The sequence below is a fragment of the Camellia sinensis genome, chromosome 15, assembly GCF_055761805.1.
Source record: "Camellia sinensis isolate YWXY chromosome 15, ASM5576180v1, whole genome shotgun sequence".
Classification (NCBI taxonomy): Eukaryota; Viridiplantae; Streptophyta; class Magnoliopsida; order Ericales; family Theaceae; genus Camellia; species Camellia sinensis.
In genome coordinates, this window is record NC_138975.1 from 76,253,911 (window position 1) to 76,272,854 (window position 18,944).

The 18,944-nt window shown below is 35.6% G+C and overlaps 1 protein-coding gene across 4 annotated transcripts in view; it reads right to left on the reverse strand.

Moving 5' to 3' along the window:
• Positions 1–8,873: 8,873 nt before the first annotated feature.
• The window catches only part of LOC114285271 (tetratricopeptide repeat (TPR)-containing protein), a 46,903-nt gene continuing 36,832 nt past the window's right edge, over positions 8,874–18,944 (reverse strand). For all 4 annotated transcript variants that reach the window (XM_082909070.1, XM_082909072.1, XM_082909071.1 and 1 more), the window contains 2 exons: positions 9,574–9,721; positions 8,874–9,419 (listed from right to left, as the gene is read on the reverse strand). In XM_082909070.1, the coding sequence (XP_082765196.1) occupies positions 9,076–9,419; positions 9,574–9,721 (492 nt within the window). In that variant the 3' untranslated portion in view covers positions 8,874–9,075. The remainder of the gene's footprint in view (positions 9,420–9,573; positions 9,722–18,944) is intronic.

Below are 18,944 nucleotides of genomic sequence, written 5' to 3' on the forward strand. Positions count from 1 at the left end.
GATTAAGATATTCTAGGAAATCCAAACCTAGTGACCTAGACTTAGGTTGCAAACACCTTTCAACTAAAGATCAACTAATTGATGCCAAAACCTATGATTTAGCACCTTAGTTACTCCTATCCCATTTGACACCAACCAAAATCCTAGCTTTCCCATCCATTTTCAACTAAAGGGCTTTTATGTCCTTTTACACCAAAATTGCCTATAAATATACCACACCCCCTAGCTTACAAACTCGCACAACACACTCACTCACACACACATTTTGGTTAGAAAGAGGGGGGAGAGCAAGGAAGAGAAGTCTAGAGAAGAAGAGGGAGGAAGAAAAGAGTTTCTTGTGCAAAGTTGGAAGATAAGCCACCAACACAACCTTCTCTTCATTTCCTTTTCTAATGCATGTTCTAAAGTTTCTAAATAATGTTCCGGATCTGTTATTATCCAGTTCTTATGTCAAAAAAATGGTAAGGGTTGTGTATTGATTTCATCCCTCTTGTATTTTCCCCATTTTGGCACAAACCATTTTCTTTTTGTACGAATCTCTCAACTTTTCAATGGCACTCTTTCAAACAAATTTCTGAGTTAAACATGTGATAGTTAGCATATTTTCCTCACAAAATAAATGAAACTTTCCCATGGTGGAACCCCCTTTTTATAAATTTTCTTGTTTTGGGCATTCTACCTTAAAACCTGTTTTTGCAGTCAACTTTCAAAAATTCCAGAAAAATGTACAAAAATATTCTAAACCTCTATTTTATGTAAAAACCTTCCTTTAGAAGTTAGCTTTCAACTAAAATTGGTTTCATCGAAAAACATTGAGCGGTTTGCAAGAAAATCAAGTTTTCGTAACAGTCGACGGATCTGGGCAGATTCTGGACAGTGCTGAAATACTTTCTAAATAATTGAGAATCTAGAAGAACAACCCCAATTCCGAAAATGTTCTATAAACCAGATCGAATCCTCTATAAGCCATAGGAAGGCCAAGCCAGTAAAGGGTCTAGAATAGCTCTTTCATTTTAATCTTTATGCGATATTAAATCTGGAAATTTTTGTTAGGTGTGGATATCCTGTACCTTTGAGTTCATGAGAATGTTTGCAGCTTATAATCATATCTTGACCTGATAATATATGTGTTGTGGTTATGCTATTTACCTTTCTTATAAGAATGTTTGTAGCTTATAATTATAACTTGACCTGATAATATGTGTTGTGGTTATGTTAATTACCTTTCCCATCTTAAGAATGCATGATTATATGGATATTATTGTTTTATAAGTTAAGCTAACCTTGTCTTAAAACACTTAATTCAACGGGAAACCTAATTGGGAGGGTATTGGGTTTTCGAGCACTTGAGAAATGAAAAGATGAGAATATATGTCATATGGATTGTTGGGATGCGTTCCCTATTTGAAGTTAGAGTCTTGCGCAAATGGTTTTCGGAACCCTTGAATGGAGCGGTTGTATTCGGACCCTAGGTGGTTTGGTGTGAGGAGGGATTCGGGCAAGGCCCTATTTCACCGTCTCTTTTGAAGCCCTGCGGTTGGCGCCACGCGGTATATAACCGTTGGTAGGCATCCGAGGTTAGTTCTGTAACAAAGCAGCAAAAGAGGGGGCATACCGAATAATCCGCGTCCGATTCTTGTGGCTGGGAGGACGGAATCTCTTTGGAGGATTTCTAGTTTATTGACATCTAACTTAACCATTTAATTATTTAATTATTTATTTATTGGAGTATCATGCCTTACTACTTGATGTTATATTTTGTGATTGTGTATTGGACTGGGAAAAATGGGTGGGGTGTGTGTTTGTGTTTACTGGGCATTCAAAACTCACGGCGTATCATGCCAGGTGACGAAGAGGAACTCATAGCTGGAGACGTCGAACCTGAAACCTTTGAAGACCTTTGGCTATCCTAGAATATTAGAAGTTTCCTTTTGGATATTTTGTAAGACTCATTTGAAGTTTAAAACTTTCTTTTCGAGATGTAATGTAATGGAACAATTTTTTTGAATCAAGTATAATTGTGATTGTTATGTATTTATATTCTATGTATGAACCTTATCATTGCTTATGGGACCTTGTGTCAATGCCTTGTAAGATCTGTCAAAAAGGTAGTGCGCTGCCTAAGAAAGCTGGACTTAGAAGGAAGGCTATTTTGACTCCTCCGGCGATCTGGGATCTTACTTGGATATTGGCCATAGGACTCACTAGTGACTCTCCCTTGACTGTAACCTATAGTGTAGAATCGGGGCGTCACATTTTGTGTGTCTTAAACTTGCTTGTTGCATGCATGTATGTGTGAGTGAGTGACTTGATGCTCACTGTGTAGTTCTGCACAATTTAGAAATTATTATGTTACAATTCAAATGAAATATCAAAATAAGCATGTACACAACATATTTAACTATGAAGTACAAAAAATTATACAAATTCTGAAGTGTTAAAAAGTTATTTAAAATTTCTTCTGAAATGAATTTTGATTCTTAGTAACTCAAACAAGTGCTCATTCTTCTTTGAAAACTTCAAAATCAATAAAATTATGTTTTACTTCTTTATGGGCTTTATTTGTGATATTATTGTGATTTGAGTAGCTAACCAATCAGAGCTTACTTACCACAATCTGGATTCTTCGGCCCTTAACTAGAACTGAGATATATTCAACGCCTTATGTGAATAACAAAAACAAAGATAAATATACACTTTACAGAACTCTGCAGCTATTCATTCTAGCATCATTCATGTTTCATAACCTTAGTGCCTTTATCTTTCTTGTACACAAGAAAGATTTTCTATCATTTCTTTATTGCCATGTGGTATGATGTAAAATATTAAATAGTCAACATGTCAGAATATTGTTTAGGCATAAGTTAATCTGTACTTTTTTAGTTGTCATAAAATGCTCTGTTTGAGACACTATGATTCTCCATTCTTACAATCTTAGCTCAATTCATATACTTAATTACATATTCACCTTGAATCTACAATTAAGTGACTCAAATTCGTAAATTATGGTGCAAACACTCACCTAGGAACTTCAATATAGCTCACTTAGCAAGAGCTTAGAGTTGTTCTTCACAAATCTTCAATTTCCTTGAGCCAATTCTTAAGTTTTCCTCCTTTCTCCCTTGAATTTTCACCTCTCTCTCTCTCTCTCTCTCTCTCTCTATATATATATATATATGCTATCTCAGCAAGTTTTGCAACGTTTGATGGGCTCAAAGTGTGTTTGACACTCTATATATATAAGGTACTTAGCTTACTTTAATTAAGTTTAATTAGAGCTAATCATCTCCACTTAGTTCTAATCAACTAAATCTAATTAATTTGATCCGAATCAATTTTTAATTAAATTTCACTCTAAAAATTATCCTAATCACAATAGTACAGTCAATTTTGGTTTCTACCGCCTCTACATCCCTCAATTTCATATTATGGCAGAATATAGAACAGATATCTCTACAATGGACAGAAAGAAATTCCAAGACATATATAATCACATGATTAGCATCCAAAATCACATTAAGTACACAATTGCAAAGATAATTAAAGATTAACAGTATATCACAGAACGGAATTGTCACAAAAGTCGAGCTCCACAACCATTTCTTACCTCTTGTCTAGGCTTTTGACTAATGGATCTCTCTTGTCAACGCCCCCAACATCCCTCCTTGTAACACACAGTTTCTTGAAGTTACTTCCTTGGTCGGTCTGTGTTGGTATAGGACTTTCCAATACTGAAAGCCACCTTTTCTGCATAAGTATTATAAAATTCATATGTAGCTTGTTCATAAACAAATGGCACCCCACTTTCGACTTCCAACCAGCATTGTCCAACTCATCAACAACATTGTTCTGTGCCATTACCAATGATTTGATGATTGCGTAGTGGTCAACATAGCATTATAAAAATTGCATCAATATCAGATTAAACAGGATTAAGAGAATTGCAGATAACAATATACTATAATGAAAAGGTAAAATTATTAAACAAACAATCTTTGGTTTGATTTTCAAATGTGGCTTTAGTAAAGTGTGTCCTTTCATCTACTAATCTACAGGTTTTTGAGTGATTATCCTTACTTTCAACCCAACCCCTACAACTGTTACCACATCATTATAAAATCTTAGGAAAGAAAATGTGGCACGAAAAATAAATAAATAAATGAAAAGGCTCAGCGACAACTTTTAGCGAAGCGCACCAAAAAAAAAAAAAAAAAAAAAAAGATAATACAATAAAAAATGATTTGAAAGATTTTATTTGATTGAGGGTCAAGAATTGAAATTAACAGAAAGATCAAACACTCAATGAAGGAAAAAATATATATATATATATACAATAAATATAGCTTTTTAGTATTTCAGCAAAGCAAATGTTAAAGGCTACCCAGAATTTCCCTCCTACCCTTTACTCATTTGCTAGCAAAAACAAGCCCATGTTACTATAAACCCTAACCATTACTACGGGTTTGAATTCTAGCAGTTGCGAGTGGAGATCTAACAAGATAGAAACATCTAAGAACAACAATCTGAACAGAGCTTTCACGTACATGTTATATATATGGGGTTGTATATACGTACCTTTGAGTGATAGGCTGTGCAAAAGAAGGAATACGACTGTCCGAGGATGCGAATGTCAGTATAATAGCCGAAGTAACAAGCGTGTATAATTTGAGTTTTTTGAATTAAGTTTTTTAAAAATTGAGTTTTTTGATTTTGTAATTTTTTTTTTTTTAGTGAATATTTTTAAAATTTTAATTTTTTTTTTTTTACTTTTTTAGATACACCTTATTTAGATGTATCTAAAAAGTAAAAAATTTATGAAAAATATTTTAAAAAATTAATCAATACATAAAAATATACTGAATTCTCATATTTTTTTATATTTTCGGTATTTAGTGAATTTTTAAAAGTTTTTTTTTATAAATTTTTTACTTTTTAGGTGTATTTATGTTAGGTATGTCTAAAAAATAAAAAATAAAAAATTACTTAAAATATTTAAAAAATTCAGTAAAAAAAACACAAAAAACAAGAAAGTAAAATTTTCTAAAAAGTGTTTTCGGAAGATGGAACCAAGCAATATTTATGAAAATTATATTATAATCTATTATTGAATGTCTTAAGTCAAATTAGTCATCTTATATAATATAAAATAGTTAACTTAATGTTTGAAAAAGAATATAGATAATAAGTTTTGACCGTACCAATTTTATTGTCAATTGATAAAAGTTAAAAACAAATTATTTCTTAAGTTGTCAAACTAAATAAATGCCACACTGAATAAAGTATTATATAATATAAACAAATATATACATGTATTATAATTTAATAATTGCATAATATTTTAGAAATGGAAATATGAATTATTAAAATAAAATGTTTGAATATAAATATAATAGTAAAGAATTCAAAAGAAACATGAGAAAATTGGTCTAAGGTCCCTCTATCAATTTTAGTAATGGAAGAAGTCCACAATATTATATTATGATGTCTAAGGTCCCTCAACTTCCACACCAATATATCACAGAGAAAATTAACTCTCTCAAGTCAATCCACCCAATAATTTCTCGTTGAAGAAAATCTGAGCCTACTCTTTCTCTCTATATCAAGAGACCCAGCTTCTTCTTCCTCAAGCAGCTCTGTTTCGGGTTTCCTCCAGCTGTTGCTGCATCGATCACGAAGCTGATTTGTAGAGAAACAAGCCATGGACGCTTGCACAGAGCGAGAGAGAGACGTGTAGAGAGATCATTCATCGGCCAGGGTTGGTCAAGTGATAGTCTGAAGTGAAGCACCAAGATGAGGTGGAGATGGTATCGGCGTGAACCGATGGTAGCCAGAGCTGTCGCGACGTTAATGGTAACAGAAGCTATGGCCGCCGATGGTGTGAAAGGTGGCTTGGGCTTCGGTGATGACGACGGCGCCTAGAGTCACTGCCATGGGCTATGAGCAAGCTAGGTTTTGCCCCTGTGGAGAGAGAGAAGGTGATAGATAGAGAGATCATGCATGTGTCTCACAAACAATGCTGTCTCTCCCACCCGAGAGAGAGAGAGGTCTGGGTTTGTGTCTAAATTCTTTTCTCGGAACTCTGGATTTTTCTTCATAGTCGTCCCAGCCGAGCAAACAGCTCCCATTGTGCTTAGATTATCCAGAGAAATTCGGAATTTCTCTGGAGAAAAATTCTGAAGTCTAGAGAAATTTGGTTAAAACACAGACAGAGAATCCAGAGAAATTCTGAATTTCTCTGAGAAATTCAGAATTCTAGAGAAATTTGGTTAAAACACAGATAATCCAGATCATTTGCACCTTCTATCATTTTCATTAATGAGATAGATACTATTAGTAGCAAACGTGGTGGACCTGATATTGGTGGGGTATGATAATAGGCTTCATCTTTCATACCATTTGCAGACTATATATGTACACAAACATATCTTCTTGAACATGCTCCACAGTAGTTATCTCTTGTGAGGATGTAACCTGTTGATCTTTGATTGTAGTTGTTGGAGTCTCCAACCAAACTACGTCACTAGTATTTCAACCAATGTGCACTTGATAGTTCCAACTGACTGCCTAAAATATTGTTTTGAAACTTCTCTGTGATGTGTCCAGAGAATTTTACAATGGGAAATTTCTTTGTGACGTGAATTTTCTCTGGATCAATTTTCTCTGGACTAATTTTCTATGGATTAATTTTCTCTGGACCAATTTTCTCTAGATCAACTTGAGAGACCTTAGACATTATTATGCTGTAAAATCTTAATACCAGTGACCTTAAAAAAAATTCCCCAAGAAACATATGCGATTAAAATTACGAGACTTAAACAAATTGGATCAATTTTTAAAAAGCATTTGTATTAAATTTTTAATAAATAAAATTGAGTTAGAGGATAATTTCAAACTTGACATTGAAATATTTAGGCATCTTAGAAAATTTAATTGAAGAACTTAATAACTTTACTTTGATGTTCATAATATTTTAGAAATTTATCAATCAAATTAATGGAAATTAGACGAGATTAATTTAACTTAATTGAGATTAATTAGGTAGTGAAGAATTAAACTTAATTAATTAAATTGAATCAAGATTAATGAGTTAATAGAAGAAATTAAATTAATAGAGATTTTGTTTTGAATCAGAAATTGAATGTCTATCTAATTTAGAACCCTTAATTAATTAGAAGCTTAATAGGTTTGGGATGATGTGTAAAATCTTTTGGGAGTTTAATTAAAAATTAAATGGAATTGGTAAGAATTGAGAATAATCAAATTAAGGGTTAATTGTGATTAATTAGATTAATTTAATTAAAGATTAAACATGGTTAATTAACCATAAGATTTGATTAATTAAGTTAATGTATAATTAATAAGTTAAGCTAATCCTACTCAAAGAAATATAAAAGATGCCCCCCCCCCCCCCCCAAAAAAAAAACAAAAAAATTTGAGAAAGTTGTGGACTTTTCTTGAGTTATTGAGAAGGGGGTGTGTATTCATTTGTTCTTGGGAATCGAAGAAGTCTAGGAAAATGACTAGGGAAAAACTCATTCAGTTTGCTGAGGAGAGAAAGGGAGCTTCGTTATTATATTTTGTTGGAGTCATTCAAAGAAGAACAATTAGGAGAGAGAGAGAGAGGGGTTCATCAATTGTTTTTGTGCTGGAAGGACTTTGAAGAAGAACCAAGGAGGGAAAACTAGGGAAAGTGACGAATTGAAGAGGAATTCATCAAATTCAAGATTTTAGGTAAGAAAGTCAAACTTGATTCTTCTAGATTAATTATCTAATAATTAAAATAAAGAAATAACTGGGTTTAGTTTCGTGTAATTAGAAAGAAATTAGAAAAAAGATGAAGAAATTGAGTTAGGTTTAAAAAAATTAAGGAATTAAGGTTTTGATTTTGTGTTGAAAATTAGGAATTGGTTTGATTTTGGGTCCTTAATTCATGCATGTAAATGTAATTTAAGAGTTTTATTTTATTCAATTTAAACATATTTAGAACCTTTATGATCATAATCTATGTTTTGGGTTGTACATGAAGAAAAATTGATAAATCTAAGTTAGGACAAATTAAGAATTAAATTGGGGATTTAATTATAATTTGATTTTGGAACATATAATTACTTATGATTTTAATAACATACATGCACATATGTTTTTAGAAATTTTACAACTTCAATTTTAGGTTTTGAAAAGAAAGAGAAAAGTTTGAAATTTAATTTCATGTTTTGAAGAAAGAAACGAAGGTAAATTAGAATCATAAATCACGGAAAATAATTTTAAGATTTCATTAAATTGGGTCTGAATTTGAAAACCTTGATATAATTAATTTTTAAGAAATTTTGAACTATTCAATTAGGTTCTATGAAAAAGAAAAGTTGAGTTCTTGATGATTTTGAAATAATCTTGAAGTTAAAATGCAAATGAATAGAAGATTAATCATATTTCTATGTATAATGATGAATTTACATAATTTAGGATGGCTTTGTATGAGTTTTGTTAAGAATTTGAGTAGATCAATTCATGGCAGACCAGACCAGACCAGCTATCACTTGCAGAGCAATCGGAATAGAAAAAATTCAAAAAAGAATGGCTAAGCATATCACTTCCCTCTCTCTCTCTCTCTCTCACCATATGACTTTTCTCTCCTGATGGATCACTTGCTAAGCATTCTGTCTGATGAACTGGAGTGAGTATATGTTGTATTGCAATGCACCACCCACAGTATGGCTGGCCGGAGTTATATTCTGGGCAGGAGGCCTTAAGCTGGGAAAGAAGGCAACCAACCAGAAATGGCTGGTCCCGTCGTCAAAACTATTGGAAGTTAATCAAACCATTTGTTGTCGTGGAGCTTTTGGGCAGGTGAGCGTGGAGATTAACCATGTAAGTAGACAGAAACAGAAGGATGTGATTCTTGACTTACCATAGAAATAATTTATGTACAATTTTACAATTGTAATACACCTTTTCCCTATGATATATAATATAACAAGCAGGCACCAGAGCAGGTGTAACCCTAATTTTACAACCCAAATATCCAGATAAATGAGCACCAACATTTGTTTGGAGAAATGACATGAGCGCAAGATGCTACACCACTCTACACATGGCCACTGCTTTAATCATGTTGGACTTGGCAGCATCCAAGAGTGAATCCGCCTCGAGAGCCTTGTTGAAGCAATACTTTGCTTCCTCCCATCTACCCTCAGCTACAAATACAAGGCCCAGGTTGTTATATGCAGGAGCATAGCCAGGCTGCAATTCAAGAGACTTGGTAAACATTGCCCTGGCACATTCATATTTCTTTTGCTGCCGGTAGAGATTTCCAAGGTTGGAAAATATTGTGTGCGCCTGTTCAGCTGTTGCCAATGACAAAGCCCGCTTATATACTTCTTCGGCATGTGATGACTCCACTGATAGTTGCAGTGAGATACCTAGTGATGATGCAAATCGATAACATTAAACCATAAAGCAATATTCAAGCAAAGAGAACCTAAGTTGCAAGACAAGAGAAAAGGAAAGATATCAAGAATTTAACCAACAAAAAAATGAAAATATGTCAAAAAATAGTAAGCGAGTTATAGCTACCAAGATTTGACCATGCACAGCTGCAATCCTTTAAATGGGCAACCGCAGCCTTGAGGTACTTTTGTGATGTTTTGAATTGTCCAGTACAAAGACTATGAAGGCCAAGTTGGTGCCATTGTACAGCATCATCTGGGTCCTCTGCTATTGTCTGATTCAAATGAAGATACACATGATCAGAACAAATGAGAGTACTAGGTTCCACAAAAATGCCAAGTACCTACACTTCCTACAAACGTGCTGTTATTATTATTAATTTATTTTTATTATTATAGGCCTGTTTCTCACAATACGGACCTTTAATTTAACCCATTCAAATGGGTATTATGAAGATATTTCTTTTCTGATAATATTAAACACATATGCACAAAAGCAGTGTTAAAGCCAATTGTCAAAAAAATATATATATATTGTTAAAGCCAAACATGGAGTGCCAACGTCGGAGCTTCATTCTTTTTACATTTCATATGCCACGTCATATTGGTATTATACTGTATACTATTTCAAATATCTCTTGAATATATTTTCAACTTGTTGAATTCTTTATGAAGAAATTCTATCTTCTTTGAATCCATGGTAAGAAATACAAATGCCCATTCCTTTTTGCAGCAAGCTATTAAAATTGTGCACGATTTTCCTAATTTTTCAATCCGTAAGAGATTAATTACAAATATGAGAATAATTACATCAGACTGGACAATTATTGTCCAGCGAGGCATAGTTACACAACCTTCATAATGAGAGAAATAATCAACCTTTGCCATTAGAATTGAGCAAGTTATTCAGGGATGAAATTGTAGTTGTATTTGTTGTACGTCACACACTTAACTATCAATTTCTCTCATTCATTCCATTCTTAACTGTTACCACAATACAACAAAATATCTATCTCTCATTCTCAAATTCATTTACAGTTTTCATCCATGTAGTATTATCTCATTTCTTTGCTCCAGTTGAAATTCATACACTGTGAGAAATGGAGGACAGAAGAAGAAGCAATATACAGCTATTGAGAGAAACCTCAAAATTAGGCTTTCCTCTAATAAACACAAGTATTAATGTTAAAGTTGTCCAAAATATGCAATTAACCCTTTTGACTACTAAACACATAACATCTAACCCTCCTCCTCAAATTGGTGTAAATATATCTCTCATACTCAATTTGCAAATAATAGGGTGGAAAATCCTACTACAACCTTTAATGAAAACATCAGTCAATTGATCTTCTGATTTCACAAAAGACGTACAAATCAATCCTTTTTTCAGGTACTCCTTGATGAAATGTCTGTCAATCTCAACGTGCTTAGTTCTATTATTTTGGATTGGATTATAAGCAACATAACAGCGGCTTTTTTTCTTTTTTTGGATTGAATAGAAGCTTTGTTATCATAATATAACTTCACAGGCTCACCACCATAGACACCTAATTTTCTAGTAAGAATTGGAGCATATAAGCTTACAAGTGCCGTGATTTATAGCCCTAAACATAATGCCTTTGCACTTGATGTAGCTACTATTGTCCACTTCTTGCAATACCAAGTAACCAAATTTTCCCTACAAAGGTAGGGTAGCCAGAAGTAGATTGTCGGGTTATCAATTTAACTTGCCCAATCCGCATCGGTAAATGCCTAAAATCTCAAGTGATCATGGTTATAGAACAAAATCCTTTTCCTAGAAGCTGACTTGAGATACCTCAAATGCGATATATTGCATCTAGATACACTAAACAAGGATCCTGAATAAACTGACTAACTCCCATTTCAGATAGAATGTTTGGACGAGTATGTGACGGGTATATATAATTAATTCTCCCCACAGGCCTTTAGTACATGTCATTGTCTACAAGATCACCAACAACACTGCTAAGACGATGATTAGTATCAACTGTTAAATCTACTGCTCTACAACCCAACAAGCATGTATCATCAAAAAGATCAAGAATGTATTTTCTCTGCAAATAAAGATGCTCTTATTTGATCCATCAAATTCAATCCCGAAAAAGTACTTCAAAGAAACAAGATCTTTGATCTCAAACTCCTCAGCTAACCTTGAGTTGAGTTATTTCCTCCAAGTTATTACCAATTACTACTGTCATCCACATACAATGAGAAATCTGCATTGCTCTGCTTGTATCCAAATGTCAACATAGCTCTAAGAAATCTGTCAAACCAAATTCTGGGAGACAGTTTTAACCCATAAAGAGCCTTTTTCAACCTACAAACATTTCCAGCAATGGACAGAGATGTGAATCCTGAAGGCATAGTCTTGACACCTAGTTATTGTAGTGGCCTATGAGGCATGGGTCTGGGTAGAGATACTGGTACAGATACGCCAATAGATAAGGCCTAAAAACATAGGGTACGAGTACGACTGGAGCTACGTCAATAAATTTTTTATTTTTATATATTTTATAGTTCTGAGATTTAATCTACAAATTAAAGTTCAATACCAAAACTAAAAGGAAAAATTACAAAACCAAAGAAGAAATCATAGTTCAACAATATCAATACCAAAGCAAATTCCATAAGGTATTTCAATGCCATTAAATAGGACAAATTACAAAATAAATTTTCATTCCAAAAGCAAGCTAAGCAAAATTGGAAAACTTGAAATTTCAATTTTCACTTCCATCAACTTCATATTGAATAATACATATTTCATCTCTAGCACATCAAGCAACAGATTTGCACGTTCGAGTAAATCAAAACTCTCTAATAAATTAAACGTATCTCCACCAATGTCTAATAGCTTCGTGTACCTCCGATACCCATCATGTACCCAACTGCCAAAGAACGTATAAATTGTACTCAGTACGTATTTCAAGTACCTGGTGGTACACATGTAGCCCTATTGGTACATGTACCAGGACTTAGTAAATACCCAGTACAACATTATTTTTGAAGTACTCTCGTACTTCATAGGTAGTGGCCAATCTAAATGACTCCTACTAGTCAATGGCATTGGTCTGAATAAACCCTTTAGCAACAAGCCTTACCTTGTATCTCTCAATTTCCCCCCTTTTGTTTGATGGTAAACACCACCTTATTGCCTACTAGTCTTTTTCCATCAGGAAGAGAAACCAACTCCTAGGTGTCATTATTGCTCAAATCTTTCATCTCCTCTACTATAGCCTGTTTCCATTTAAGATAATTGACAACTTCTTTCCAACCTTGTGGACTACACACGGGAGAATAGAGACGAAACTCATGCACGATATCAAGGCGACAATAAATCATAGGAAACAAATTTAGATATAGGGTGTTGAGTACAAATCCTAGCTTCCGTTGTAAGAGCAATAGGAAGGTCAAAATCACCATCACCTCGATCATCTCTAACATAAGTAATAATAGGAGATTCATTAGTAGAAGAGTCAATGAGAGGATCTAAAACTGGTGAAACTAGTATCGAGGATGACAATTAGCTTGGTGGCACATTAGAGGTTGCTCTTTCTAACATTGGTAATAGGTTTTGAGATCCAAAATCCAATTGCTTACCAAAGTTAGGCTGAAGCTCCCTTCAACACATCACTTCTTCCCAGTCCACGCAAATAACAGCCCTCCAAGTAGGATACAAACGAATGACATCTCACCCTTTGTATGACTCCCCATGAAGAAATCATTGAGATAAAAGAAATACGGGTTCAAATTCACAAAATGTGGCATCCATACTAACATACGCTTTGCGATATTGACGATCATAGCACTCATCCCATTTGAGAAGCAGAATACCCAATAAAGAGACATACTTCAAAAAGCCTTAAGAGTCAAGTTTTCCATAAACATGTTTCCTGAATATGGACAAAACAAATACACCCAAAAACCATGGGAGGAATAGGATTCGTACAAGTCAGGAGAGGAAACTCAAGAAGAATTATAAACTAAAGAACTCTAGAGGGCATATTGTTAATGAGATAACGTGCACTAAGAACATCTCCCCAAAAAGACATAGGAACATTTGAGCAACCTCAAGAAGATGGCCTTTTTTCCTTTAGCAACCCCAGTCGGTTCGAGAGTTTAACTCCATTTTATAAAAAGTTGTAAAGCAAGAAAAAAAATACCTCAGTTTTAGCACGAAATAAATAAACCCAAATAACAGTAGAATAACAATCAATAGAGGTAACAAACCAACGATAACCAGAAAGAGAAATAACAGGAGAAGGGTCCCGCACATTAGTATGAATAAGCATAAATGAAAAGGACTTCATTTTTATTAACCGAATGATAATAAGAATGTTTATGCTTAGCAAGCTCACAAGCATCACAAACTATTAAGTGTTTTGTGTTTAGGGGTAATTATGTATTTTGGACCTTTTTAATATAAATAAAGTGATTATGGGAGTGAACCCTAATTTTTTGGGAATTCTCCCTAATTTTTTGGGAATTCTCTATTCTATTTTTTTTCCCTCCCATCCTTCTCTCTTACTATATATGACTTTTAACTTGGTATTAGAGCTCCTCTCTATTTGTATTGTTGGAAAAGAGATCTCAAACTAGTAATTTTTCGAAATTTTTTCTTTTTCATTTAATACATTTTCCTGATTTTTTTTTTTTTTCCCCAAAAACAATGGGTATATGTTTTGAATCTATGATAAGACTAGTTTTGGTCGAACCAATGCTTGGAATCCCTCATCTAAGTGCCGACTAGGGCTTTGCAAATTTACCCACACTTGTTTTGAAGAGACAGACTCTAACCAAGAGTCGCAACACAGCTGAACCCACTCTCCTCACTACCCTTGGGGACCTTACAACCTTCTGCCGTGTCCACAGAATAACAACAGACTACTACCCAACTGATCCAAAAGCACTCATAAAACAAACAAACCTCAAGGAATGTTCACAAACGCAGACGTAATGAACAAAAAAAGCTTATTGAATCATAAACACCATGAATAGGCTTGCAACTAAAGAAACTTACTGAAAAACAGCACCCAAAAAAAAAAAAAAAAACAGAACAGAACCAAGTGTAGGAGTCCAAATATCATCCAAAACACGAAAAACAGATCTAGGCAATACTCAAGAAGCCCTAATTGGCACCTACCAATGTTGTTGCATGCATTGGTTCGAGCAAAATCTAGACCAATAAAAATTAAGCTAAAAGATCAACCATTTTTCAAAAAACAAAGGAAAACAGAATATATATATATATCAGATGAATTTTAAAAAAATGGAAAAATTACATGTGGGTTCTCCTCTCATATTCAAACTGACTAGTTTTACACATTGATGAAGAAAAAACAAAGAACCATATTTTCTTACAATTTCAAAAAGATAAGCTTTGGTGCCGAGTAAACAATGATACACTACGAGAGATGAAGGAAAGAAAAAGAAGAAACAATAAATGGCTATTGAGAGAGACCCCAAAATTAGGGTTTCGTCTCATAAACACATGTGGGAGCTTCTATTTGCACACCACCATCCAGCTTAGTACACAGCATCTTTCTAATTTTTTCTATTACATTTATGCCCCTTAAACGAAATTCTAAGTACACACGCTACACCAGACCCCGCCGACCATAGCCATTGCTATTTCGCTAGCTACTCCCTAACTTCGGCATTCACGCATTGGCTCAAATGCCAAGCGTCCCGTAAGTCTCGTCGCTCCAGAACAATGAACTTTCAACTTATGGCTCAGCCGTCGTCCACCATGAGCCTTCTCCCCACCGCTATCGCCACAGCTGCAGCCACCACCATTACCTCGTAACTCCCGGTCATCCCTCTCAACCCTCCTCTGCCCTCATCCACCCGCACCAACCTTTACAACCATCGCACCACCGCCATTGCACGACGTAGAGAGAAGATCGCGATTGCGCACAAGAGAGAGAGAGAGAGAGAGAGAGAGAGAGTTTGTGTGGCTGGAGATGGCTGTGGGGCGAAGTCGAGGTGGAAAAGGAACGAGGAAGCTGGTGGTGATGTGGATGGGCAAGCAAGGAGTGATGAGTAGGGATGGCAATGGGAGGCAACGGGACAAATATTAATTCCCCATCCCCATTCCCCTTTCATAATTTTTTTTTTTTTTTTTTTTTTTTGGTACTTTGGGATTCTTCATTTCTCAACTCAATCCTCACCTATCTATCCTGGCCTTTCTTCTATACATTTACATACATACATATACATTCTCACGCATATACATACACATAAATCTCTCTCTCTCTCTCTCTCAAAATGTAGTCTCTGTAACTGTTTGTCTGGCACATTGCAAAGGCGAGTCGGAGAACCGAAGCATCGTCCAACGATTCAACCTAGAGGTCAACTCTCTCTCTCTCTCTCTCTCTCTCTCTCTCTCTCTCTATATATATATATATATATGTATATATATATATTTTTATGGATGTATGTTTATGTGTGTTACTGTGTATTTGTTACAAAGTAGTGTTTGAATTGATTAAATTAAATTAATGAAACTAAATATGTTATCGATTGGATTGAACTCATGCTAAACTATGATGTTTTTATGATTTCTTAATCAAATTTAATACCTCAATTCTATGATCGAGTGTAAAGACTATATATATATAAATACCTATGTAATCGAGTGTGAGATTGAATTGACAAGTGAGAAGCGTAGATTGATAGAGAGTTCTTCTAGAATCTACATTCTAAACAGGGTAGTCAAAACATATGAGAAAATGGGCGGGTACCCATTCCCTACCCATCCCCGATGGACATTTAAACAATACCATCTACCCGCCCTGAAGGGAAGAAAAGAAACGAGGAAACCCCCTGTATTCAGGTCTGGTCTCCATGAAGCTTATCCATTGCCATTCCTATGATAAGCATCGTTGGAGAAGAAGAAAAAGAAGGTTGGGAAAGGCGGCAGCGGCAGTGGCTGCCCCAGCGGTGGTGGGAGGGGAGGCAGCCACCAGTGGTGGAAGTTTGGGTTAGGGATGGATTTAGGTTAGGATTGGAGAGTTGAGAAGATGAGGGTATTTTGGATTTTTTTCAAAAATTGATGGTGTGATCTAGGAGAATATCAAACAATTCAAAATATATGTGGTGTGAACTAAGAAAGTGTTGTTCAAAAAAAGAACTAAGAATGCAGTGTGTACTAAGCATTTGTGTGGTGTAAAAATAGAAGCTCCCCAAGTATTTAGACTAAAGTTGTCCAAAGGACACAATTACCCCTTAGAATACTAAACACATAACATCAAGAAAGTTGTGCAACGGATATTCTTCTCTCTTTTTTTTTTTCTTTTTTTTTTTCTTTTTTTTTTTTTATCGAAGTCGAATTATATTTGACTAAAGCATACCACGGAGAAAATGATACTCAAGATCTAACCTAAGTTGTCTTTCTAACTTAATTTTTTCTTTTATATTTATTCACATAATTTGTTGTGTTCACATTTCTACAAACTATTTTTTTGTCCTAATTTTTACTCCACCCTCCCCCATGATTTTCAGAAGATAATAAATGTAAGGTAAACACCTCGTATGATTATGAAACACAGGCATGAAATATGGGGGGGGAAAAAAAATTATTGAAATATTTCCAAGTCGACAGTATCCTTGCCAAAATAATGAAGCATAGAATATTCCGTTATGAAAAAATTGGAGAAGAAATCCAAAATTTTGTTTACCATACAACTTATACAAGTACCATTGATTTTGGACCTAGCTAGTTTTTTTATTTTTCACATTGAAAAGCCTGGTATCCAATATAATTTTTAGTTCGTAAAGTGGCAAACACCACGTCTTTAATAAACACCAGGTAGTTAAATTCTGAATTTTTTTTTTTTTTTTTTTTGATAAATAATCAAACTTTATTAAAAAAGCATCAAGGCGATGCAAAAAATACAAGAGCAAAACCCACACCCCACAATGGGCACAAAACTAACTAAACAAATCTTCCACCAAATTAACAAAAGTCAAAATATCGGGATCCACCAAACCCTTCACCCAACTCTACATGACCAAGAGTAATCGACTTTCTAACCAAAAAGCCGAATGACTCAAATCTGAAAAACCCGCCTATTACACTCTAACCAAATCAACCAAAACAAATAACGAGAAGCAAGTGCCCAAGCCTTCCGACGCCTCCTGCCCACCCTAGCCCCACCGCAACTTTGTAGAATCCCCAGCACAGACCCTGGCTGCACCCAAACCAAACCAAACCAAATAAAGCAACAATCATATTCCAAAGCCAAGACACAACCGGGCAATGAACAAGCAAATGATCCACTGTCTCCACATCCCTACAACGCATACAACACCAATCAACCAACACGTGCCGCCGCCGAATTAAGTTATCAATGGTCAGAATGCGGTTCAAAGCAACTATCCAAATAAAGAAAGCAACCTTAGACGGTGATCCCACCGCCCAAATGTTCTTCCAAGGAAACACCCCAACTCCACCCCCCTCAAGCAGCCTATAAAACGACGACACCGAAAAAACCCCTTTAACCCTCGGATCCTCCCATAATAACGTATTCTCGCCATCCCCTCCAAATACAAAAAAACCCAACAAACCCACCATTTGGTCCAACTCCCAATCTTACACATTGCGACGAAGACGAAGATTCCGTGTGTATGACTGCCCTTGCCGCACTCGAACCGAAGCGACCAACTCCTCCACATCAACTGTAATAGCAAAAATCAATGTAAACATGGCCGCCAGAGACAACTCACCACACCACCTATCTACCCAAAAGCGAACGTGATCCCCACCACCACTTTGAATCGAACCCTATCCCAAAAGGCCGTTCTCCCCAACCAAATCCCCTTCCACAGACTACAACCATAGGATTGGCACACCCTGTTTGAACACCACCCCACTCTATCCATCCCATACTTGGCCAACACCAACCTCCTTCACAAACGCTCCCTTTCCATCGCAAACCGCTACAACCACTTCCCCAAAAGAGCACGATAGAACACCACCAACCGCCTCATCCCTAGCCCCCCCTCCCCCCTTCTCCTCCTCCTCCTCCTCCTCCTCCTCCTTTGGAGTACAAATCCTCTCCCAAGACACCAAATGATAATGAAAGCCCCCCCTCCACCATTCCACAAGAAATCCTTTTGTAACTTCTCCAACCTCGTAGCCACCCCTGCTGGAATTACATGCACAGACATGAAGTACGTTGGAATACTAGAGAGGACACTTTTGATCAAAGTGAGCCGCCCTCCTTTGGACAAGTACTGACGCTTCCACCTCACCAACTGCCTTTGGACACGATCCGCCACCCCATCTCATACCTTAGGCTTAAAAGAAGCCCCCAATGGAAGACCCAAATAGGAAACTGGCAACATGGTCATCTTGCACCCCAAAACAGCTGCCAACACTGGAACATGCTCCACCTCACCCACCGGAATCAATTCTAACTTTGCCAAGTTAACCCGAAGCCCCGACACTGCCTCAAGACACAACAACACACATCGCAA